Below are 24,009 nucleotides of genomic sequence, written 5' to 3'. Positions count from 1 at the left end.
CCACCAACTTCGTGCCGCCCTCAGCACGATAAAGGGTCAAACCGCTTGTCTCGAAACTACGCCACACATCTTCAACACCGACATCCCACGTCCAGGTGCTTCGAATTCCCAACAGCGCGACGAAAGCAGAGGTCAATACGAACTCTCGCCATCCAGGGTTGCACCTGCACCCAACCCGCCCTGCCCATTCACCAACCTCATCCATGTCACCCCGTTGCTGTCATCATTCCACTTTGTGTTCCGTTTGAGGAGAGCCTGTTGGAGGAGGGAGGTTCTACTGTCTGTCATTATGGGTCACTGAACAAGGAAAGCGTTGACGGATCAAACTCATATTCACCTTACGTGATCAATTCTGCCGTGATGTCTTGCCTGAACATTTCTAGTCCCCGGTATTCGAGGGAGGTGTCATTGGAGCGGGTAAGGCTCTTGTGGTTACAATCACCTCGTTGTGGTACAACACTGAGGCGAATGAAGCGAATACCGTATCAACAGTGACGTGTGGAGTTGGTTGTACCAGGATGGGGAGTTTGTGTTTGAGCCCTGGGGTGAGTTCCTGCTTCCCTTTGTTGATGAGGAGGCATGGAGGTCTCTGACTAACGAGTCTCGACAGGAGATTTGCCGCCGTCTGCTGGTGTCAATCCGACGGAGAGTAATGTGAGGCAATTGTGGTCTTCGGCTTGGATCGCTGTGACGAGGGACGAAACGCTGCGTTAGCTTTTCCACGTATGTTCTGAGGGCGTATTGTTTGCGAAGAGCTCGACTCCCATCCGGCAGTGCTCAGTAGCGTCCTAACAGCGATTTGTGATCTGCGTTGTCATTGACTTCGTTATCCTGCGGTATACGGCTTCTTCGTTTGCAGTCCGTAGTTCTCCTCTGTGCATTCCTTCGTGATGGCAATTCCGCTCTCTCTCTCTCACTTCTCACTTTCCACACTTCATCCGCGACACTTCAACCACCACCCTCGACAGCCGCGATCTGCTTTGCCAACTGTCCCAAAAACGGCTGTCCGTTCGCCATTGCATTCGCTGCACACCTCGTCAGTCCGCGAGCCCACTCCCCGTCACGTCCTCCATCCACTCCAAGACGTGGGACCTACCCTTCGATCCCCAAGCCGCGGCCCCACTCGTCTTCGCACCCGCGTAGGCCTCCGGCGCAGGCTCCCTGCTTAGGAACGCTTTCACCTCGTTCGCATTGAATCCACTTCCCGACGAGCTGTGTGCTTCTCCGCCTCCTGTACCGCGCTGACCCCATGCATTGTTCACGGAAGGTCGACTGCCATTGCTACCGCTGTTCTCTTGTCGAGATGTTTCGGGTTGGATGGGAGAGGCGGTGGAGGAGCGGTTTTGAGGGGTGCGGGATGCGGAGGCCGAGGAGGGTTTGGAGCGTTGAGTCCAGACGCTGGGAGGGGGTTAGATCTTGGTCGTGCGAGAAATGGGCTTTGTTGAGGGCGTGCTTACTTTGACTGGGACATAATGAGTGGTCTTGGTCTGGATATGTAGGTGTGTGCTTCACGTAGAGCTCACGGATGAGGTCGAGGGCGGAGGCCACTCCGGAAGCTTCACCAAGCTCCAATCCGATCCGAACAACCCGAGCAACCCGAAGTCGGCTTGAAGATTCCACCTTCCTCTTTCTCTCGACTTCCAACCCAAGCAACACGCAACACGCAACACGCACTCTCCCAACTTCTGGGCTTGTCTCGTTACCAATCGCCGTCACAGCGGATGTCACTAGACGATTTGATGCAGCGCCGAGCTCCACGCGATGATCGTCCATCAAATGCCCATCAAATCACAGCGCTGGCTTCCTCCTCGTGGCAGCCCCAGACCCCGCCGATCGTTCAATATGCTTCAGCCGACCTCACCTCTTCCCACTCTTCTCCATCTATTCCACGCAAAGACGACCAGATCCTCGGAGACTCCCACGTTGATGGCGTTGCGTAGATGCTCTACCGATGTGAGCTAGAGAATTGACAGGTAGGGACCAGGGTCATATAAAGAAGGCTCAGCAAGGAGTCTAAATCCTTACATCAACCACCACGTTCTCGTTCGTTCTTTTGCCAGAGGCAAGACTTGAGATCTGACCTCAGCAATAGACATGCGTTTCACCAAGTCCTTCCTGGCCACAGTGCCTCTGTCCGTCCTCTCCTTCTCTCAATTCTCGATCGCACAATCCAACAGCACTTCTGCCGTCAATACAACAACCTGCAACGGCCAGACATACGTCTACGAGGAACTCGCGGGCTACGGGTTCATTCCCGGCAATGCTCGCGACAAATTCGGCGACACAATCGGTGGCATCGGCTCATCCATTGCTATCGACCGCCTTTCCTGGGTCAAAGTTGGCAAGACTTATAAGGGACTACTTTACAGTCTCCCCGACAGAGGCTGGAACACGGAGGGCACGCTCAATTACCAATCACGCATCCAGAAGCATTTGGTTTCATTCACTCCTTCTCCTTCTTCTTCCTCTCAAAATCCAAGCCGGCCGAACATCGAGTTTACCTACCTGGACACCATCCTCCTAACAGACCCTCGTGGCCAGCCAACAGTCGGTCTCGATGGCGGTCTGACCGGACCATACCTCAATTTTCCGGAATGTGGCGAGCTTCCCTCTGCGAACTACACAGGCGACGGTTTTGGCGGCTCTGGATCAGGAGGTAGCAGAGTTGTAATCGACGCTGAAGGTCTCGTTCTCGGCCGTGGCGGCACGTTCTGGGTATCCGACGAGTACGGTGACTTCGTCTACCAATTCTCTCCGACCGGACGCATGATCCGCGCTATCCGTCCACCACCGGCCTTCACGCCCATTCGCAATGGTTCCGTATCCTACAGCTCCGACAACCCACCTCGCTACGACCCTGCTCTTGTACCCAACCCAGTCGATCCTACAACTGGGCGCGCCAACAACCAAGGTCTCGAAGGCCTAACGACAAACCCATCCGGTACGAAGCTCTACGCTCTCGCCCAATCCGCTCTCATTCAAGACGGTGGCTCCAAGAAGAAGACTTCCCGCAACGCCCGTTTCCTCGTCTACGACATCTCCAACCCTTTCGCCGTCGCCAAGCTGGAGGCCGAGTACGTCGTCCCTCTTGCGCGCTTCGGTAACAATGACGTCGCACGCCAATCCGAAATCCACTACATCTCGCCAACTCAATTCCTCGTCCTGGCCCGTGACTCTAATGCTGGACGTGGCCAGGGGGCCAGCACAACCAGCCAGTACCGCCACGTCGACGTCTTTGACATTTCTGGTGCGACCAACGTGGCTGGCAAGTCGGACTGCCAGGGCTGCCAGGTGGCCACGTCAGCTGGTGTGCTGAACAGCAATACCACAGCTGCGGCGTACTGCAGCTGGTTGGACTTCAATGTCAACTCGCAGCTCAACCGATTCGGCGTGAGGAACGGTGGAGCTCAAAGTGACGGTCTGCTCAACGAGAAATGGGAATCTCTGGCTCTCGTGCCTGTGAACGCACAGCCTGGTTATGGTTTCGGACGCAAGGATGATGCGGACGAGTATTACCTGCTGTCCTTCTCGGACAACGACTTCATTACGCAGGATGGATATCTGAAGGGTGGAGAGTTCAAGTATGCGGATGCCAGCGGGTACAACTTGGACAACCAGGCATTGTTGTTCAAGGTGAAGCTGCCGCAGGGATCGCAGCCGCTTGTGGGATGAGTAACGCTTTTGGGAAAGGAATGGTGGGTGAGAAAAGTGACCATGGACATTGATGGGGCTGCCGAGGCGTATATACGCACAGGATGTCCACAGACGAGGACAGGTATCCCAGTTACAAAAAATCGTCCACGATTGCACAGCTTCCTGGGTGATCACATGAATGAGACGCTTGGCAGTCGTGGACGTATATGGAAGACACTCGAGGTGTTTGATAGGCGTGTAATGAAGTTGGCAGAGATGCTGAATAGGCATACAGATCAGCTGGCAGGACATGCTGGATAGTCGTACAGGTAGCGTAGTATTGATGCCAAATAGACATGCAGGTAGCCTTTGCTGTCTCGCTGGCTCTCATCGCCGATGAAACGAGACAAACGATCCCTGTCCACGTCGGGTCTCTACGCGCACTTCCAAACGCCACACTCTCTCAGTCTCTGCAATCTTGCGTCGCACCTCCCGTCCATCAGCTGAGCAGCTCTCCGGCACGAACCATGGTCAGTTTCATCCCATCCTCTGGAATCATCACAACGACCCGCAATTCATGCCGCCTCCGCGAAAACATCTTCCAACTCCCTCTTCGCCTTCGCCGCCGGCGGACTGTCATCACAACCATCCGTAGTGCTCGCGCAAAAGGTTCCGCTCGGATCTCCACAGTTGCCCGACGCGTCGGCTAAGCAGCGACGCCCGACGCCACAATCGGCGTCGGAGTTGCAGCTGGTGCATGAGGAGGCCGCAAAGCAGACGGCGCTTGGATCACCGTAGGCGGTGATGGCGCAAAAGCAGCCTCCTTCGACGTTACCACTATTGCCGCAGTACATGGCTTGGTTCCCGGTACAGTATGTCTGACGGGGTGGAGGCGCACTGCTGCTGCTTGTTGTACTAGTTGTGGTTGTAGTTGTTGTTGGCGTTGGAGTCGTCGTCGCCGTGGTGGAGGCAGTCGTGGAGATGGTCGTGAAGTTAGATGCAGTCGTCGTGGAGGCAGATGCAGTCGTCGTGGAGGCAGAGGCGGTCGTCGTGGAGGTAGAGGCAGTTGTGCTTGGCATGGTGGTTCGAGACGTAGATGGAGTGGCGCTGCGGGTCGTGCCCTGGGTCGTGCTTCGAGTGGTGGTGCGAGTAGTAGAAGACGTGATACACTTGGTCGTCGTAGCCTTGACTGGTGTGGTGCATTTCGTTGTTATCTGCTTGTGTCCCTTAACAATGCACGTGCAGACGTGTTGCTTGACGGCCTTGTTATCCCGTTGAAGATCGCACAGCAAGTGAGGGTCGGACGAGTGACCGCGAGCAGGGTTGCCGTCCAAATATGCAGAGCACCACTGGTAAGAGGGAATGTTGTTGGCAATTGGAGCATACTTTCCAAGCCGAGCAGGTCTGCATTGGTAGTCTGGTGAGGATGAGACCACACTCAGGAGCGCCGCCAGTGGAAGAAGGATGGTCTTGGACAGCATTGTATGGTGCATAGCGGTGCAGTCTTGGCAGAGGGGGAAGAAGGGAATTGGAGAGAAAGCGACAAAAACTCCGCGGCGAGGAGTAGAACTTGTTTGTACAATGAGAAGAACACGAGTCGAGACTCGACGCCCGGAGTCCGCGGTGCTGGTGCTGGTGCTGTGTGGGTCTGTTCAAGCCACCAGATTGACTCTTCTCTCTGCTCTCCTGGCCCGCCCTTTGCAACGTGGAGGTACTGACGATGATACCAGCGGCTTCGACGAGTCCTGGCGTGGTCATTATCATATTGGAAAGTTCGTCCCGCAAGCTGCATCGCGTGACATGTCTTCGGAGAACAGACGACGCTTTACTCGGTTCTCTTTCTTGCGACATGAAGTGCAGAGGGAAGATCTCCAGGGCACCGAACGAGCTCAGGCGGCACGTGGTGCGCTACAAGCGTAGAAGTGTAAGCGTGCGCATGCGCGCTAGGACCATAGAGTGCTGTGAAGCTTTCGGCGAGGCCGAAGGGTAGCGAATGAGCTGCGCAAGGTTACCTTTCCACTCCGCTATCAGCATAACGAGACGTGCACAAGCTCACTCGACGAAGCTCTGCTGACCAAGTGCGATGTTCGTGTAGGTTGGGAAAGAAGAAGACGAAGAGGATTGAAGTGCAATAGGATTTGGCTTCGAGGCTAGTCCCGAAAAAGGCGTCGCACAGAGAGTTCAGAGCTAAAGGGGTAGCAGGGTTCTAGACCTCGAGGCCAGCAGCGAGGTGTGCCGCATGTTCGCTCCGCCTCGCTTGGAAAAGGCGAGGTTTACAGACGGAAAACGCCAGTCTCCATGTGGGGAGGATTCCAGATGCCACGAAGCGAGCCAGATGCGAGTGCGACTCGTCCTTCCCTTTGCGAATCAGTGGCATAGCAAGACGAGGTTTGATGCAGCCTGACCACTACCTAGTTCAGGTCCGTATGTCTGAAAGTGGCATGCAAGTCGTCACAATGCTCTCCCTCCAGACCATCAACGCCGAGTTCGACGAAGTGCTATCTTTCTGGTAGAATGTGAGGCTGCGAGGTGTGGACACGCCACGAACTGCAGGAAACACAGCACTCCCGAATCTCCAAACATCGCGCGAGATACTAGGACAGCTTTCATGACAGGAACCCATGTCCTCCCGCTTTTTCCATTGCCAATTTCTCCATCAATAAATCATGTAGCACGGAGGTATGGTTGCCATTTGTCGTCCTGGACACCTCGGCGTGTAGACGGTCAGGAGTCCGGATTCGAAGATCTTCCTATTGTCGCAGTCGCCGTGATGCTTGTCGATGAGAGGAAAAATGAACTCTTTCTCGCTGAACCGTGACAGGCTCCGGCGCCACTCCTCTTGGGTCCTTGTCTTGAGATTGCAAGTGTGAAAACGACTGCGGCTTGAGCAAATCGCATGCGAAACGCTTCATCAGGACCAAGGAAGATCAGATAGTACAGTGGTATGAGAGTATGACATTCCAGAACAGAAGATGGCGCAGTGTTGTAGTATTGTACAGGGAAAGATTCCGTCTTGAAGTCCCGGACACGAATCCATGCCGAGGCTTTCACATGATCGCCCTTTGAGCTCGAGAAGGGCTTCACCTTCAACCACCTCTGACCTCACCCTAACAACACCCTCTCTCCAACACCCTCACTCCCAGCTCCTCTTCCACAGCCATGGCAACATCTACCTCCGGAACCTTCACCACTCCCGACGGCCACTCCCTCTACACCCTAACCTACACCCCACCCTCCTCCACCCCACCGATCGCCCGTCTAATCCACCTCCACGGTTTCTCCGACCACGCCCACCAACATGCCCAATTCTTCCAATACCTCGCCTCCACGCACGCCATCAAAGTCTACGCCTTCGATCAACGCGGCTGGGGTCGCAGCGTGCACACCCCGAAAGAAAAAGGCCTGTCAGGTCCTACGTCACAAGTCATGGAGGACATCACTTCGTTCGTGGAGAGTCTGCCGGCGGAGGAGAGTGACATTCCGCTGTTTTTGATGGGACATAGTATGGGTGGAGGGGAGTGTTTGTACTACGCTGCGATGGGACCGGCGGAGACAAAGAGGAAGATACGAGGGTTTATTGCTTCGGCGCCGTGGATTGCGGTGCATGAAGATACGCGGCCGAGCTTTATTACCGTGGCGGTTGGACGACTCGTGGGTAAGCTCTTCCCGCACAGGCAAATGGTCAACAAAGTGGATGCGTCGAAACTCTCGCGGGATGAGGAGGTTTGCAAGATTTGGCATGAAGACGAGCATTGTCACGATACCGGCACATTGGAAGGCTTAGCAGGTGCACTGGATAGAGGCGGGGACTTGGAGACGGGCAAAGTGGTAGTGAAAGATGGGGTGGGAGAGGGCGGCAAGACGAGATTGTTCATTGGCTTCGGAACGGCGGATAAGGTTGTGAGTTATACAGTTGGAAGGAAGTGGTTTGAGGCGTGTAAAGTGGAGGACAAAGAGTTTCGAGCATACGAGGGGTGGTATCATAATCTAGACATGGAGCCGGGAGAGGACAAAATCACTTTTGCGAACGATGTTGCGAAGTGGGTCAAAGAGAGAAGTGGGAGCTTGGAGAGTGGGAAGGCGAAGCTATGAGTGCGGATGGGGACAGGGAGTTTGACCAGGCGATACATAATACCACATGACGAACAGACGCAAGAAGCTTTGCAATGCCGATCGAGAGCGAGGGTGGTTGAGCATTAGGCTGACAAACAGGCAAGGCCAAAGCAGCCCCTATTCATGCCCACTAGCACAGCGTGAGTTCCTCCAAATCCTGCCTGCAAACTCTGCACATACAAGCCAAGTCTCATGCCGCATCGCACCAGAAGGTAATCATACAACCCATCGCCATCAACGCCACGTCAAGCTATCGCGACCATTGCGCCCTCTTGCCTCTCTTCTTCTTGGCAGCCGACTTCTTCACAGAAGTTGGCGGTGCAGTGTGCTCGGCACTTGTAGGAGGCGGCTTGCCATTGGGCGTGTTCTCCGCGCCAGTTCCAAGTTCCGTGAGCTCGTCTTCGTCCATGTCTGACAGGGGCTCGGACATGTCTCTCAGAACCTGTGGGCCCGAGTATTGTTCATCATGGATGGTAGTGCCCACTGGATCGAAGGTCTTCACATACCATGGCACGCCTCCATGCGCGAACACGTCGTGAGGTTCGCCCGCATTGTTGCTCGATTCGCCACTGCCAGATGCCGCTACAGCGCTAGGGTGAGACGAGGACCTCGAAATTGGAGGCGAAATCGGCTCTGTTGGCTTCTTGGGTGCTTGATCGGATGTCGAGGATGCGTATGAAGCAGGCGTATGCTTGCTGTTATGAATCGCGATTGTGTCTTCCTGAGAGGTGAGGTTGAGACGAATGGCTTCTTTGTCCGGATGATCGTCAGCATCACGCATTTCGATATCACCGTAGGCCTTGATCTCCGGAGACGCACCTGCGGCAGCGGAAGCATCAGAGCCAGACCGACGCCTAAGCGCGACCTGCGTTTCCGTGTCCTCGTCGCCTTCTGCTTGCAGTGCCTTCGCTGCGGAAGCGAACATGCCCATAGAGTCCAGCTTTCGAATCTCTTCTTCCATCTCGCGACCTCGTAGCTCGGCTTCCTTTCTGGTTGCGTCTTCCAATGGCTCCTTCACAGCTTTGACAATTCGCTTGGCCAGCTTCTTGAGCTCCTTTTGCTCTTGAGACAATTGCAAGTGCTCGGCTGTCCCAGGCTGCACCATTTGGAGACGGCTGTGGATCGCGTTCATGTCGGGCTCCGCAGTGTCGTCGAGATCTTCGCCCAGGGCTTGGCTGAAAATGCGAGAAAGATCGCGAGAAAAGTCTGAGACGGACGTGTAGAAACGTACGCGGAGACGCTCGGCAAGCATCTCGAATCCTGGGCGGAAGTTGCGAGTCTTTTCGTCGAGTCTGGAGCTGAGTCAGTATAGGGTGAAATGGAAGTCGGGATACTGAAGGGCAACTCACTTTTGTGCTTTGCGCAGGATCGGCCAGAGCAGTGGCGGGATCGGGAAATAGACAGTGTTGACCAGATCAGAGAGCAGCTCAATCTCTTTCAGTCGCAGCTCTTCACGCTTTCGCGTCTGGGCCGTCAACTCCGTGAGATGGCTCATGTCCTTTTGCAGCATTTCTGCAAATTCGAGGCGGCGCTGAAGCTTTGGTCCGCCAGCAGCTCCCATACCTGCGAAGTTTCGACGAGTAATCTCCATACTCGAGAAGCTCTCCAGTTGAAGTTGCAGTCTCTTCAGCAAAGCAGCACCACGACGAGCCTCTCTCTTCAGCGTCCAATACTTGCAAGCCTTCTCGACAAAGTCCTTCCTCCGACGAATAGTGAAGCGCGCAAGACTGGCCTCCACTGTGTTATAGACGACGCCAGGCACCACTGGAGCACCGGACGGAAGACGCCAACTGACTTTCTGCGGCTGATTGCGACGCCGCTTGGTCACCGCAATGGTATCCTCAGACCCTAGCGTATCGCCGGCAAGACCACCATCAGGCTGAGGAGGAGCCCCGAGTTCAAGGGCGGCACTCTGACTGTCGGCCCACTTGCGATCCTTCATCGCGTGTCTGTACCAGCGCTTGGCTTCGATGATCGCGTTGTCGGTGTCATGGATGCGCCGCCAGTCTTGAGGAACGTGCCGATCGCAGAATGCTTTGAGTGCGGTCGTGTCGATACCTCCGTGATGCTGTGATTTCATCTTGAGAAACAACTTCGCCCGTCGTGCGCATGTGACATGGAATGCTTGATAGCAAGCCTTGTTGCCGCACTGAATGCATGCGCCCATCTTCTGGTTGCAAATATAGCAGCTGAGTTTCCACCTGCTCTTAGGGACCTTATCCACATCTGTGATCGGCTCCATGAAGGTCATATTTGCTATAGTGACCTCTGGAATCCAAATTGCACATAACAGATGGCTCCATCTTAAGGTGCTGGTCTGCTTGAAAGCGCCGTCGACGTTGGGACAAAAGATGCAGGTCGGAGTTCCGCGGCCAATCTCCTTGCACTTGCGACAAAACCACTGACCTTCCGGTATGAATGGCACGCCATAACATTCTTGGTGAACTGCCAAGTCGCAGCCGTCGCAGAAGATGATCGCATTGGCATTCTCACAATCACCATCGTCGCAGATAGAGCATTTGCTATCTGGCTCATCGCCCGGTGGATTGGGGTCGCCATTAACGGCCGCCTGAGAGCTTGATCGTGGTCGGGTGATCTGCGCATGTCGAGGTTGTGGCTTCGGTATGCGCTTCTCGAGAGCATGATATTCCTTTTCGATCTGAGTCATGGTGATTTCGAATATCGCAGGCTTGATGGCCTCGACGTTGTCGGCCTTACGTTGCTCGTTGATGTCATCCAGCCAAGCAACATCCTGCTCGTCCATGTCGTACTCCACCCTGCCGACGACTGCCGTTGATTGGACGATGTCATTAGGACCATCACTCTCCAATCTCAGCGCGACCTCGGCCTCGTCTTCGACTTGCTGGCCTTCCGACAAGCGCACCAACACTCTCGGCGGCAGTTCGTAGCGGTCACTCTCTTGATAACCGATGTGCGCCATGGTCCGATCGACGTAGTTCAGCTTGTTCTCCTTCTGATCTTCCTCATACTGCAGAAAGTGGTTGTGCTGTCGGAACGAGGGCTTTGGAAGGTTCAGCCTCTCCTTTGGGTTGTGCGTAGGCAACGGCACGATGCGTGGAGCAGGTGGTGAGCCCAAGCCATTGAGCATAGCCTCCGGCCTCCGTGGTGGCCTTCCTGGCTTCCGCTTCACGGGTGTGGTATTTGCCGGCGCTGCCTCAGCTTGTGGTGGAGCTTCTGGTGTCGCATCTTTCACTTCTCCATCTCCATTGACGATTGGTTTCCCATCCAGACCGCGGATGTTCAGCTTTTGCAATCTAGGATCATTCTTACTTGTCCTGCCGTCCACCTCATCCGCCGTGAACACAAACATGCCAGTTTCAATCTCGAGATCCGGGTGAAAGTCCTCCCAGCTGCGCTCTTCACGTGGTTTATACCCATCGCTCATCTGACTCGCCGCGGCGGCAGCTGCAGCATTACTGTAGCGTGGACGCGGCGTAGCAGGCTGTGGCACATATCTCTCCGGTCTCTCGCGTCGAGGTCTGGTCTGCATCGCTGAACGGGTCACATTCGGTGTCTCTCCCTCTTGCGCGGCGAGAGCGTTCTCAGTGTTGTTCGTAACCTCTCTCCGCGGTCTCGCACGTGGTGCAGTCTGCGGTACGCTCGAAATCTCATGTAACTCAGTGACGTCCACAACTTCACGGTGCCTGCCACCACCTCCCAGGCCACCGGGCATGAACTTGCGTCGCTTGTTGGGTGGTTCGGTCGCAGGTTCGATGGACGCAAGTGCACGTAGAGGGCGTCCTGGCGTGACACGAGGGTTGCGGCGCGGAGAAGCCATGCTGGCCGTAGTGGGAGTGCTCGAACTCGTAGGTGGGTGGTCGCTGGCGGAGGGGTCTCCTGTGCAGCTACGTGTTCAGGGCTGAGCGGCTTTGGCGCATGTCTTGGAGCAATTGCGTGCGAGACACATTTGATTGCAGCCGGAAGCTGTGATGAATGTGATCTCCGATGGAACTTTCGTGTTGACGTGCTGCTACGATGGAATTCACGACTTCGCGATGCGCGTGTCCAACCTCACGGCCGCGCCCACTCTCGCTCGGCCTTGCCCTGCGATGCGGTCGGGTTTCGGATAATGGAGGTAGCCTCGTCCGGCTAGCGGCGATGACTAAAGAGATCTTTATTTAGTGGAGCTCGCAACTCACTTCTGCAATGATGCAAGTCGATGGATTCATTTATACCAAAGACGACGTTGTCCTCCATAATCTGCACTGATATGAGCAATAATTCGTAACAGTCTTCCAGTCGGTCATGGGCAGCGGTCACTACTTGCCTTGAAGCATTAATGATCCTCTTCAGTGATTCATTACACAGGGCAGGCTTCATTCCTCGATCGCCATGGCCATCTCAGCTAGTACTGAGCAGTTTGCGAGAGCCATATCATGGTGCGAAATCATGCTTTCAAGCTGCCTAGCCGCTACTAATTGCCAACAGGCTCTGCGGCTGGGTGTACTTTACAGCTTGGACACTGTCCTTCATCCCGCAGCCACTCCTTAACTACCGAAGAAAGACAACGCAAGGCTCCATGCCGGATTTCCCTCTTCTGAACATTTTCGGCTTCTCTTGCTACTCACTCAGCACGACCCTATTCCTGTATTCTCCAGTCATTCGGAAGCAGTACGCTGAGAGGCACAGCCTATCTCCTGAGCCCACGGTGCGGTTCAACGATCTGGTCTTTGGACTGTTCGGTCTTACCATGAGTTTCATTACGTACTCTCAATACTGGCCGCGGCTCTGGGGATGGGAACGACAATCTGGAGTCAAGCGAAGGGCCAACATGATCACTCTGGGCCTCATCTGGGGTTCCTTGCTCGGGTTGACGACAATCACCGCGATCGTCATTGCTTCCGGGAACGGCAGCAGCAGTTCTGACGCAAGAACATGGGTCTGGCTCGATGTGGTTTGTTCTTCGTTCGTACAAGCACACGGAGGGTCACGTTGACGTTCAACAGATCTATTCCATGCAATACGTGAAGCTGTTGTTGACAGTCTTCAAGTACATACCACAGGTCGTGGAGAACTTTCGACGGAAATCGACTTTGGGTTGGAGGTAAGACGATGTCATATGTCACATGTATGGGTGCGTACGGCTGACCACCCATCAAGCATTGTGCAACAGCTCATGGACCTCACTGGCGGTGTTCTCTCGCTCGTGCAGCTCGTAATCGACTCATCGTTGCAGGCCGACTGGACAGGCCTCAGTGGTATGTGCTTTAGACTTCGATCGCTGGAGGCGCATTGAGCTGCTAACAAAACTTCACGTAGGTAATCCTCTGAAGCTTGGTCTCGCAAACATGTCTCTTCTATTCGATACGATATTCATAGTGCAGCACTACTGTCTATACGGTCCAGTGGAGGAACACGTTTTGCGCAAGGAGGCTTCGATTGACTCGTCGATTGACGCGCAAGATGACAGGCAGCCGCTGATGTCTGCAGGGCAATAATGAAGATCGACCGTCACACAGCTATCGCAGGCCTTTGTGTTCGCCATGCTCGCGATCCCACGATCCCCATGCTCGGTAGACCCAAAGCTACGGATACGTAAGCACAGTCATCATTGTGAGGAGATCACTGGCAAGCATCTTCACGCTGCCGAGCCACCATCGCATTGCGTTATTATTTGCCGAGCCCGCGGGAAACGACAAGTCAGTTTGTAACATGTCGAGAATTATGTGGATATTGATGTAGCTTACGGCTGTTTGGTCGTCGGAGTAGCTTACGCTATGGCTTATCGTCCGCGTGTCGCATCGCAAAATGTCTTTGACCTGTGTAGCCGTACATCAAGGATCTATTGCGACCCGCCAATGACTGTTGCTGGAGCTCTGTGAATGCCTGCAGTCCAACTTCGCGAGGAGCCACATTTTGCACGAATCAGAAGTCGTGCGCGGGACCTGCGTTCACGCACGCTCAAATCCCGGACCAGCTTGTGAGCAACCCGCGGCAGCGTCTGCACGTGCTTCTATTTGAATGCCGCTGCAAGGATACCGCCAAAGGCGGTGCTACTGATCTTCGAAGCAGCGTGACTTGTACTGGGATGTATGGCATGATGAGTGAGAATGACATCGCGAAGATGCCTCGTACAGGTTCGATCAGTTTTCTGATTCCGGCCCTGCCCAGAGCACCAAGAATGTCACCCTGCAGTTGTGGAGAGACCGAAGTAGCTCGGCCACGGCCAGGGGTCATCTTTCGCTAGTGTGAGAACAACCATGAAAGCGTGACTTCGAGAACAATTTCAATCCCCGAGTACAAGGACCTTCGAATCGCTGATCTCGTGCAATTTTTGATGAGCTTCTCCCAATATTGAAAACTCTCTCAACAACATCAACAAGTCTCTGAAGTCAATTACAAGTTTTGAAACACTGGCCTTGAGAGGCTTTCATTCGGCAGCCCGATCCGTGACTCGTGGTGATCGGGCCGTGGCAGGGAACGCTACTCCTGCACGGTACTCCTCAGGCCAACGGCGATTGGAGATGCTTCGTTCCTGCATCGCGATCATCACCCGCAATGATTGAAAGCCTGATTGAAAGCCCTCGACGCCCGGACCTTGTCATCTCAGCCAGGCGCAAACAATGGCAGGGCCTCAAATGCATAGTGCAGGGAGGCCCAGGCGGCGACAGCACTAGTTCCTACTCATGCAGGTGATGAACTGCTAGGGCCTTGTCACTTTGTGCACTGCAGGTGGCATGGTGGAGTATATACTGGTCGTTCATGTCGCTTTTTCACTTGCCCGATCCCAAGAATACCCTGCCCGTTACCGAATCGCTCCACCATCCATGTCGGTCTCACGCGATCATGATGCTGCTGACGCTTCTTTAAGACCATTCATCTTGGTCGCATCGCACAAATCCCGTTGGAGCAACTCCAGCGTCTCCTCGAAACACGATTCGACGCAATCTGTACGACGCAAATCCCTCCGACGTGTTTCAGACGAGAACATGGCGCCGAATCCCGTGTATCGCTTGGTCAGTATACATTCCCTCATATCGCCTTATTCCACCTATATTGCAGTGCATTGCCTTGAACCACGGAATCACTGGCGGCGAATATGCATGTTCCATATGGCGGTCGACGGAGGCAAGCCAGCTTCTGGTTTCAGCATCACGCAGCGACTGCTACGCCGCACCTACTTGCCGGTTCAGATCATGCTCCTACCCTCTTTGCACCTTCTCACACACAACATTCGCCGCAAAACATCTCGCAATGGCACAATGGAAGCAGGCCTTGCGCGAAGTCGGCTTCAAGGCATTTCGCAGCGCTGACGACAATCAACATGAACAGTACCCGAACCCATCATCTATGCCTCATCGCGACAGTATTGGCTCAGACGGACGACCAGTGATCAGAAGAGAGCGAAGCAAGATCAACAGCTTTGATACCGCAATACACTCGCCCAGCGGAACAAACGACGTCGTGAACGACGGGCGAAGTCATGACTTTCTCGATCGTTACAACCATCAGCGACGAGACACAGTCCTATCCACTGGCATTGTCCTCAAGCAGCAACGGAGCAGCGGGAGTTCATCCGGATCGGATGCATTCGCATTTCCTTCGGGCAATGACGATACCAGCCAGTCTGCTGCGGCACCCGCTGAGTTCGGCAATTGGCGCTCGCACAAGCTTCGGACAAGGTACAGCTGCATGAACCACGCCATGGTTTCTGCCATGGCGTGGAGCTAAGTCCCAAACCCTGCTGACTTTGATATATTAGCACCAGCACCGGCCACCTGCGCAAAGCTGGACGCCCGCTACCCATCAACCGTGCGCGATCTCCTGTCCGTTATGAGACTTCCGTTTCCACGCCATCGTCGCCGACGATGACGGACAACCACAGCGTGTACGATCCGAGTGCTAGAAGCAGCGGAGCGTCGTTCAACTCGGTGGACACTATGGCGACTTCCATCTCGACTCTTGCGCCGTTGCAATCGCGTGGACCTGATTGTGCCGACATGCTGGAGCCCGTTTTGGAAGATGACCCTTCTTCCTGGGATCTTGTGTCGCCTCCTCAATCTGCCGACGAGACCGGAGTATACGCGCTGGAGAAACGGGCAGAACAGCTATTCAGTGCCGATCACCTGAAGACCATTTTTGAGGACCCTAAGCTCTTGCTCAAGTTTACTGGCTTCTTGAATTCGCATCGACCTCAAAGCGTACCGCTACTCATCTACTATCTGGATGCCACGAAGGCGTTGCGCGCAATATCATACGCAAATGCCATCGCCGAATCATTGGCGGGCATCAAAGGCCACGATTTCACGGAGCAGTCATCGAAGCCCACCAAGAACACGATTCTGCAGGAGAAGGCCAAGCGTGCCTTTGCCGTTCTCGTGCAAGAAGATCTTCCAGCCTTTGTGGCTCACACCTGGACTCACATGGTCAGCGTGAGCGCTCAGCGACGCATTACTGGCACCTTGGCACCACACTTGCGAGAAGCCAGCGAAGGACTCGCAGAGGTTTTCTGCCTGACCGATCCAAGTCGAACCGACAATCCCATCATCTTCGCATCGGAGGAGTTTGCGCGCACGACTCAATACGGCATGAACTATGCCATCGGCCGGAATTGTCGCTTCCTGCAAGGACCGAGAACGAATCCGAATTCGGTGCGGAGACTTGCGATGGCTTGTGCCGCTGGCAAGGAACATACTGAAGTCTTTGTCAATTATCGGCGCGATGGCAGCCCTTTCATCAACCTGCTAATGATCGCACCCCTGATGGACAGCCGAGGAGTCGTTCGCTACAACATTGGTGCACAGGTGGATGTTTCAGGCCTTCTCCGAGACTGCAGTGGACTGGAAGCTTTGACCAGACTGGTAGAAAAGGAGCAAAATCCGCAGAATTCCGCGGAAGATGTTGAATCCCGGCACAAGGACGAGTTTCAGGAACTCAGCGAAATGTTCAATGGCTCCGAGCTGAACACAGTGCGCAAGTATGGTGGCCGAATGCACAAGGAGTACGTCGACGACGAAGACCTAGTGAACGAACGTGGAGGTCGACCGCGTTTACTGCTCAAGAATCCATCGGAGGACTCACTCGATGAGCGGAGGCGGAACCACGCTGTCAACCAATCACTCTCTGCGAAAGAGCTAGTTAGTGGCAAGCTTTCAGGCGTCTATCAAAATGTAAGCTTGAATCTCATGAGTGCAGCGGACCAGATACTGACTGGCGGAACAATAGTACCTCTTGCTGCGACCTGCACCATCCCTTCGCATCCTGTTCACTTCGCCCTCTCTCCGCGTTCCAGGAATCCTCCAATCCCCTTTCATCAACCGCATCGGCGGCAGCGCCCGTGTCCGGGCCAACCTCGTCGACGCACTCGCCGAAGGTCAGGGCGTCACCGCCAAGATCCGATGGCTGACTCGACCCGACGAGAATGGTGAAGGCGAAGGTCGTCCACGCTGGATTCACTGCACGCCATTGATCGGTCACTCGGGCGCCGTCGGTGTCTGGATGGTCGTTCTCGTCGACGATGACAGCGCTCTTTCGGACGGCAGCTCGGCTCGTCGCACCAAGCAGGCTCCTCCGGTCTCTACTAACATTGGCGGTAAGGAATGGGATGCCACGGCGGCGAGGGAGCGAAAGCACCTTGCTGATCTTCAGGTGGACCATGATCGGGCAGGGGCGAAGAGCCAGTCGGAGATGCGTGGTGCAAAGGAATCGCCACGACAGCAGCCTTCGAGCGATCGGGCAGCGAGTCGGGCAGCAAGTCGTGCGGGTGCGAAGACGCCGGCTGGGCCATCGAGTGAAAGCGAGTTCTCTTTCAACTTGTAGGATATCATGAAGAGGGGGTTGGAGGAGGGTGGTAATGGAACCCGAGTATAAAGAGATGTGACCGATGAAACTGGAATGTTAGCATTAGCAGGGCGTTGAGCGTGTTGGAAGTGCTCGAAGCCTCAACTGGCGATTTGCGTTTGGCGATCGACTGCATAATGATACTTAATTTTCTTCTTCGAGAAGCATTCATTCCTATTTCCGATACTGTGCAGCATGAAAACCTGCTAGAATGCTTACACGGGTGTCAAGTATGACCATGGTGCTGTTGCACATAGTACTGTCGGACATAGCTGTTCACGGACGAGCCACGGCAGGACCTCGCAACCCATGGCCGTCGTATGCCAGCTAAAAGTCTCTTGAAGGTCAGCAACGTCAATCGAACATGATTCCAGTGTCGGTTTGACGACTGTGTGCAGTATCGCCATCACTCGAGGTGTCTTTGAAGAAGCCGTATTGTGACAGTACTACGGCGATCGTGAAGATCGAAACAACACAACACAAGTGAATTTATTGTTCAGCCATCCTGCAGAGATCCAAGTCATAACAATCGTTAGTGCACCAGCCTTCCGAGGGAGATGTGATGTTGTTGTGAGGCTGGTAAGTGCGCAGGCGGGCCGCAATAAACACTCCCGACTCTCAGTCTCCGCTGCAAAGCCCGTCCAACCACCCGGACCACGCCCAATGCTTGAACCATCCCGACCACTACTCTACTCTACATCTCCGCGCACTCACTGCGTCTGACTGCATCTTCCTCGTCGTTGTCCTCTCGTCGTTCTTTTGCGCCCGGTTCCTTGCGCTTTCTCCCGCTCCGTCCTTTCCACCACTATGCTCGTCGCGTAGCTTTCGCACGGAGGACCTGAAGCTTTGAGCGCGTCGCGGCTGCCCCACCAACCAGCAGGCGTGTCGGGTGTGTCGAAGTCGAAGCAGCAATAATACACACCTCACTCTCTCGGAGCCACCACCACCGGCACCCAGACCACGTATATACGTGTCGACCGCAACCATGGCGAGCAGGAGACAACCTCTCGCCAATGTGCCAAACGCCATCAATTCGCCTTTTCATACCCTCGCTACAGCCGGCAGCAACAAGCGCACGCGAGCACAAGCTGGCGACCAGCGCGAAGCACATGGACAGCCACCGAACAAGAAGCAAGTCGTCGAGTCATACGATGAAGGGGATGAGAATACAGACCCGCGGAGGAGAAGTGGTGTCGCCGTCGTGCTTCAGGATAAGCCCGAGGAGCCCTTTGGAAAACGTCTTGCCCGGTCACAACCCACAGCCTTCGAGAAGAAGCTTGCGGCCGTCCGTGAGAAGAAACTAACGTCAGCGGAGCGTGCACACAAGCAGGACAATCTGGAATCCATCCGACAATGGCAGAGACACTACAAGCGCCAGTTCCCCAGCTTTGTCTTCTACTTCGACAGCGTGTCCGACGATGTTCGCCAGAAGTCCATGCGCAACATCTCATATCTGGGAGCACGAGAGGAGAAGTTCTTCTCCAAGGCCGTCACTCACGTTATCACAACGCGTACTATACCAGCCGAAAGCGCCCATACGAGTCCAGACGATGAAGTCAAACTCGAGACGACACAATCCAGGACTTCGCAATCAACATCACTCACGCAAGATCAACGCCGCACTACGAGTGTGCTGGATACCTTTGTCCAACGACGAGGTCAGTCTGTTGCACCGGTGCCTCATCCGAGCGGCGATGTGCGTCGGACACAACCTCATTCCGTCGACATTCTCACCAAAGCACGGTCCCTCGGGATCAAGATTTGGGCACTCGAAAAGTTGCATCGGGTCGTCAGCACGATCCTTGACCTCGACCCTTCCGAGAAACACCATGAGACACGCTATCAGCCCGCTGCTAAGCAAGCACCAGATGCCAACCTCGAGCAGCTTCTTCGCCACGAAAAGGTCAATGGTCCTGCGGATCGTGATATGAATGTCACCACCCAAGACATGGTTACACTCCGTGGCATCTACGTATATATTCACGACATGGACGAAAAGACCAAGCCAGTCATGGTGCGAGACTACCCGAAGGCGACCGCGAAGGACGTGACTGGCAAATGGCCGCAGTTGCGGCTTTCAGCGCCTGGTCGATGCCCCTTCGTGGAAGACATTCCTTACACCAAGAAGATGCAGCAACAGGAACGTGACCGCGAAGCTGCTGACCTTGCATCGCGAAAGACCAGAGCTGGGACCAGTATTGCTCCATCGCAGCAATTACCTGAGCACGAAGGCAACCTTCGACGGTCGCCGCGCAAGATCGCTCAGCCCACACGCACGGGACAGTCCAATGCGACACAACCACCTCGCCCAGCACCCTCTATGCGGCAATCATCCGCTGACCTCATGCCACCACTCTTCGGTAGTACCCAAGCCAATCTTCGCGGTCTTCCACGCATGGTTGGCGGAGAGCCGGTCGCATCTGGAATGCAGCACTCCAACGTGACATCGGCCATTCGATCACAAGCCATCTCTTCGGCTGCCATATCGTCCACGGCTCCGGGTCTGAATCGTCGTGTGGGTGACACCAAGGAAGTGTCTCTGCTCAAGCGAAAAGTGTTTGCATCGAATCCATCCTCGTATGTGAACGATGTTCGTGCTGCCATCAACGACGACCAAGCACCACCACCACGCGCAGCGAAGAGACGGGCGCAGGAGACTCTGGGCGTCGTCCACGAGGATGACGATGCTGACGATCATCGACCAAAGGCAAAGAGCGCCGCGCCGAAGAGAAGGAAGACGGTGGAGAGGGAGGCGAAGCCTGGTTATTGCGAGAATTGTCGCGACAAGTACGAGGACTTTGATGATGTGAGTCTTGTAATCGCATACGAGGTCGAAAGCTTTACTGACAACCAGCAGCACGTACTTACACGCAAACACCGCAAATTCGCCCTGTCGGACGAGAACTGGAAGGACCTTGATGCCCTTCTCGGACAGCTAAAGCGTCCTCACAAGAAGATCCGCTGATCGAAACTTCGATACACTTATACCCTTTTGATCCGCCATTGGATCTCGGCATCGTTACGACATCATAACCATCACCAGCATCTTGCCGCTTTTGGCGCTTCGCGTTCATGCTCTCTGGTCAGGACACATCTGCATCGCATCGTACTGGAATATGTTACGACAGTATTGGAAGGTAAAAGCATTCTTGGGTGCTTTCAGAGGTCGTTATTAGAGGACGGGAGCATTGTATCAGTCCCATGGTCGGCGCGAGCTCACGAGCTTTTGTATGGGAGGCTCTGTTCATTACAGCTTAGTTGTACGGCATATGACCACGGCGGTCCTGGTGGGTGGGTGATGGGAGAGGAAAGCATTTTTGGAAGGCTCGATTGGAGAGCAGATTATCCATATCACATGTAGCTGCATGGAAAGGCTTGAATTATAATTTGATAATTGCTACTGTCCCGTCAGAAGTCGTCAATGAGTTGTCAAGGTATCACGATCACGATGCTACGGTACCCAGATCTCGTGCTCGTGCATGCACGGCTGGCTCGTGAAGCCACTTTCCTTCTGCACCTCACTTTCAACAACACTTCTCACAACCACCGAACTGCTCAATCTCAAATGAACCAACATAGACGATCGATCAAACTCGAACGCACAATTGTCCGAGACTACTCAGCCCGCAGCTCAACACCATTCAAAACATGTCGACCTCACCTCCCATCTCCGACTCGCCCGACGCTCCAGCGGAAGAAGACCCCGGCGCCGCCGACCTCCCTCTCACCATGGCCGCGTCCGTCGTCCTCGAGCATCTCCCGAAAGACGCCCATCAAGCCCTCGAAACAGCCGGTGAACTCGAGCAAGCCAAAGGTAGCCACCGCAGACCCTCTGACACCTCGAAGAGTGAACACGCTGATGATGATGATGATGAAATGTAGTAACGATCCGGCTCTCTCCACTCCCGAATACACCGCAATTGAAACAGCCGCGATTCAAGTGCTCGAGCAATCAGCGGTTCGAGTATATCGTGAGATTTCTGAGGAAGAAGTTGGGAGTCAAAGATCACGAGTCGGTGTTTTGTTATGTCAATTCGGTGTTTGCGCCGGGGTTGGATGAGGGAGTGGGGAATTTGTGGAGGGTAAGTCTTGTGTGCTTTCATGAGGGGAGAGTGTGTGTGGTGCTGGTTTGCTGACCTGTATGGATGCAGTGCTTCAAGACTGGAGATGAGCTTGTGGTTTCTTACAGCGTCACGCAGGCGTTTGGATGATCTTGGGAAGGGCGAGCTTCTCGAACTATATGGTATATGGCTAACTACGAGCTCCGGAGTTCTCCTCGCTCGTCCGGACCAGCCGTTCGAACTCTGCTAGGTCTTCCTTCGGCATGGGATATGTGTGCTCCGGCGCAGGATAACTCCGATCCTTGACCTCCGACTTGTACGCCTCCAACGCACGACTGGCCTCTCCCCACATATCGCCAAACTTCTTCACAAACTTGGGAATCTTTCTTCCCGGGGGAAAGTACCCAGCCATATCCACCTGCACCAACACCTGACCCGAACATCCATTCCCCGCACCAATCCCTATCGTCGGAATCCTCAACTGTTCCGTCACAACCGTAGCCACCTTCTCCGGCACCGCCTCAACCACCACTCCAAACGCACCCGCCTCCTGCACCGCCCTCGCGTCCTCCAACAATTTCAACGCGCCCACGACCGACTTGCCCTGCACCCGGAATCCGCCCAGCGAATTCTGCTTTTGCGGCGTCAGTCCCACATGCGCCAACACCGGAATCCCCGCGCCCACAATCTTCCGAATCTGCTCCGCCATTTCCACTCCACCCTCCAGTTTCACGCCCTGCACCCTCCCCTCCTTCACCATCCGTATCGCCGACTGCAACGCCTGCTCCGGCGACACCTCATAACTCCCCATTGGCAAGTCGCCGACTATGAACGGCGCTTTCGCTCCCCGAGATACGCTGCGGCAGTGTAGGATCATCTCTTCCAACAAGACGCTGCTCGTGTCGTCCAGTCCCAGAGCCACCATGGCTAGACTGTCGCCGACTAGGATCATGTCCATTCCCGCGTGCTCGGCGACGTGTGCGGAGGGAAAGTCGTGGGCGGTGATCATGGTTATGGGTTCGTGACGGGTGTACATGGCTTGGAGGGTTTGGAGGGTGATTTTTTTGCGGGTGGATGTGGTGGAGGAGGCGCCGATAGGGGAATGGGAGGAGTGCCGAAAGGTTGAGGGCGAGCCGTGGGCATATTGCAGTGCTGCGGCAGGTCTTGTTGAGGCGAGGAGTGAGGATGTGTGTGGAGAGAGGTAGGTGGGTGTTTGTAGTGTTGCTCTTGGTATTGACCTTCTGATCGCGGCGCGAGACATCATGGTGGGTGACGCTGATGGGCGAACGTGGCGCTGTGGCAGTTGATGGCAGGTCGGACAGATGCTCTTGGGCGATGACTCCGATCCATTGTTGTTTGCAGAGAATGAAGTCGGAAGTGTGGGCTGTGAAGCATTGTACTGCGTACACGGGAGCTTGGATGAAGGAGGACTTCATTCCTCGGCTAAACCGAGCGAGAGCTGTTTCGGCGCCGAAATGTCGGCACTTCACAGCTGGACCTGACTCAAACCGACTCTTCTTCTCTGTCGTCGACGACTATGATGTGAGAACGGAGAGAGGGCGTCACATACGTAGCGAGCATTGTTTCTGGCTCAACCGATGACTGACGAAACAAAGAGCTCGATCACGCTCATTCGCCTCGAAGCGGCACTCGTTCTCTGACTATTCCTAACCCTCATCCGGAGACCCCCTCAGGCAATGCCACTTCAACGCACGAGTCCAACAGTCTCTTCCAGACAGCCTTACTCTCAACATCGGCATCAGCAGAACTTTGCCCCGACAGCGTCTTCCGATCGCCAATGACAATGACACTGGCTTTCGCTCTTGTCATAGCCACATTCAAGCGTCTCATATCTTTCAAGAAGCCAATGTCGTAATGCTCGTTGCATCGAACTGTCACGAAGACAATGATATCAGCTTCACGTCCCTGGAACCCATCGATACTGGACACCTCGTGCGCAGGAATCGCGGCTTTCAACTCTTCTCGTTGTCGGGTGTATGGCGTGAGCATCACGATTTCTGGCTTGACGGACTTGCCGCTGGCTGGAATGGTGCTGTCTGACAAAAGGCCGCAGATGGTCTGACAGAGCTTGACCTGGCCCTGATTTGCTTTCGATTGATGCCCGAGGTCTTCGGTCGTACTGCATTGGACGAACACTTTCCTGCTGCTTGTTTTGGGGAACGGAAAGCGAGAGGTGGGCGGCGCGATGCTGGCCATGCTCGGTGCGGACTTCAGCTTACCTTGGTAGAATGCCTCGGAGCTAAAACTGCAAATGTCTGGGTGCATCCTATACTGCGTGTCGAGCATGACTTTGGCGGTTCCCGGTGTCTCTGGCAGCTCGTAATGTCGCTCGAACAACGAGATGTCGAATCCTGTTACGACAGCGTGCTTCTGTACCGTT

General features: G+C 54.8%; 11 protein-coding genes across 11 annotated transcripts; 7 read left to right on the top strand and 4 right to left on the bottom strand.

Annotated features, from left to right (window-relative positions):
- Window positions 1–778: 778 nt before the first annotated feature.
- MYCGRDRAFT_109048 (uncharacterized protein) lies at window positions 779–1,471 on the bottom strand (the record flags this gene model as incomplete). Its single annotated transcript, XM_003852889.1, has 3 exons — window positions 779–1,025; window positions 1,097–1,398; window positions 1,458–1,471. The coding sequence occupies 3 exons, from the start codon at window positions 1,469–1,471 to the stop codon at window positions 949–951; spliced, it is 393 nt and encodes a 130-aa protein (XP_003852937.1).
- A 208-nt stretch (window positions 1,472–1,679) lies between these two features.
- MYCGRDRAFT_70944 (uncharacterized protein) lies at window positions 1,680–4,005 on the top strand (the record flags this gene model as incomplete). Its single annotated transcript, XM_003853431.1, has 2 exons — window positions 1,680–1,973; window positions 2,093–4,005. The coding sequence occupies one exon, from the start codon at window positions 2,095–2,097 to the stop codon at window positions 3,670–3,672; it is 1,578 nt and encodes a 525-aa protein (XP_003853479.1).
- A 203-nt stretch (window positions 4,006–4,208) lies between these two features.
- Window positions 4,209–5,114, bottom strand: MYCGRDRAFT_92458 (uncharacterized protein; the record flags this gene model as incomplete). Its single annotated transcript, XM_003852888.1, has 1 exon — window positions 4,209–5,114. One exon carries the CDS (start codon window positions 5,112–5,114, stop codon window positions 4,209–4,211), a length of 906 nt encoding a protein of 301 aa, XP_003852936.1.
- Window positions 5,115–6,792: 1,678 nt separating this feature from the next.
- Window positions 6,793–7,725, top strand: MYCGRDRAFT_70943 (uncharacterized protein; the record flags this gene model as incomplete). The annotated part of the gene is made up of 1 exon (XM_003853432.1): window positions 6,793–7,725. The coding sequence occupies one exon, from the start codon at window positions 6,793–6,795 to the stop codon at window positions 7,723–7,725; it is 933 nt and encodes a 310-aa protein (XP_003853480.1).
- A 271-nt stretch (window positions 7,726–7,996) lies between these two features.
- Window positions 7,997–11,545, bottom strand: MYCGRDRAFT_40869 (uncharacterized protein; the record flags this gene model as incomplete). The annotated part of the gene is made up of 2 exons (XM_003852887.1): window positions 7,997–9,038; window positions 9,096–11,545. 2 exons carry the CDS (start codon window positions 11,543–11,545, stop codon window positions 7,997–7,999), a joined length of 3,492 nt encoding a protein of 1,163 aa, XP_003852935.1.
- Window positions 11,546–11,987: 442 nt separating this feature from the next.
- On the top strand, window positions 11,988–13,205 carry CTNS (Cystinosin; the record flags this gene model as incomplete). The annotated part of the gene is made up of 5 exons (XM_003853433.1): window positions 11,988–12,146; window positions 12,196–12,661; window positions 12,714–12,811; window positions 12,868–12,965; window positions 13,027–13,205. 5 exons carry the CDS (start codon window positions 12,100–12,102, stop codon window positions 13,203–13,205), a joined length of 888 nt encoding a protein of 295 aa, XP_003853481.1.
- Window positions 13,206–14,534: 1,329 nt separating this feature from the next.
- On the top strand, window positions 14,535–15,347 carry MYCGRDRAFT_104107 (uncharacterized protein; the record flags this gene model as incomplete). Its single annotated transcript, XM_003853434.1, has 2 exons — window positions 14,535–14,723; window positions 15,040–15,347. Coding segments are annotated over 2 exons (495 nt in total), but the record flags the coding sequence as incomplete, so codon positions are not given.
- A 183-nt stretch (window positions 15,348–15,530) lies between these two features.
- Window positions 15,531–17,298, top strand: MYCGRDRAFT_57829 (uncharacterized protein; the record flags this gene model as incomplete). The annotated part of the gene is made up of 2 exons (XM_003853435.1): window positions 15,531–16,877; window positions 16,933–17,298. Coding segments are annotated over 2 exons (1,668 nt in total), but the record flags the coding sequence as incomplete, so codon positions are not given.
- A 1,234-nt stretch (window positions 17,299–18,532) lies between these two features.
- Window positions 18,533–20,512, top strand: MYCGRDRAFT_41155 (uncharacterized protein; the record flags this gene model as incomplete). The annotated part of the gene is made up of 4 exons (XM_003853436.1): window positions 18,533–18,745; window positions 18,773–19,205; window positions 19,287–20,353; window positions 20,405–20,512. The coding sequence occupies 4 exons, from the start codon at window positions 18,533–18,535 to the stop codon at window positions 20,510–20,512; spliced, it is 1,821 nt and encodes a 606-aa protein (XP_003853484.1).
- A 683-nt stretch (window positions 20,513–21,195) lies between these two features.
- On the top strand, window positions 21,196–21,758 carry MYCGRDRAFT_40907 (uncharacterized protein; the record flags this gene model as incomplete). Its single annotated transcript, XM_003853437.1, has 3 exons — window positions 21,196–21,361; window positions 21,430–21,629; window positions 21,699–21,758. 3 exons carry the CDS (start codon window positions 21,196–21,198, stop codon window positions 21,756–21,758), a joined length of 426 nt encoding a protein of 141 aa, XP_003853485.1.
- Window positions 21,759–21,798: 40 nt separating this feature from the next.
- On the bottom strand, window positions 21,799–22,869 carry MYCGRDRAFT_41284 (uncharacterized protein; the record flags this gene model as incomplete). Its single annotated transcript, XM_003852886.1, has 1 exon — window positions 21,799–22,869. One exon carries the CDS (start codon window positions 22,867–22,869, stop codon window positions 21,799–21,801), a length of 1,071 nt encoding a protein of 356 aa, XP_003852934.1.
- Window positions 22,870–24,009: the final 1,140 nt, after the last annotated feature.

This window comes from Zymoseptoria tritici, chromosome 4 (assembly GCF_000219625.1).
Source record: "Zymoseptoria tritici IPO323 chromosome 4, whole genome shotgun sequence".
NCBI classification, from domain to species: Eukaryota; Fungi; Ascomycota; class Dothideomycetes; order Mycosphaerellales; family Mycosphaerellaceae; genus Zymoseptoria; species Zymoseptoria tritici.
The sequence above is the reverse complement of the archived record's forward strand: the minus strand, read 5'-3'. Positions and strand labels throughout refer to the sequence as shown.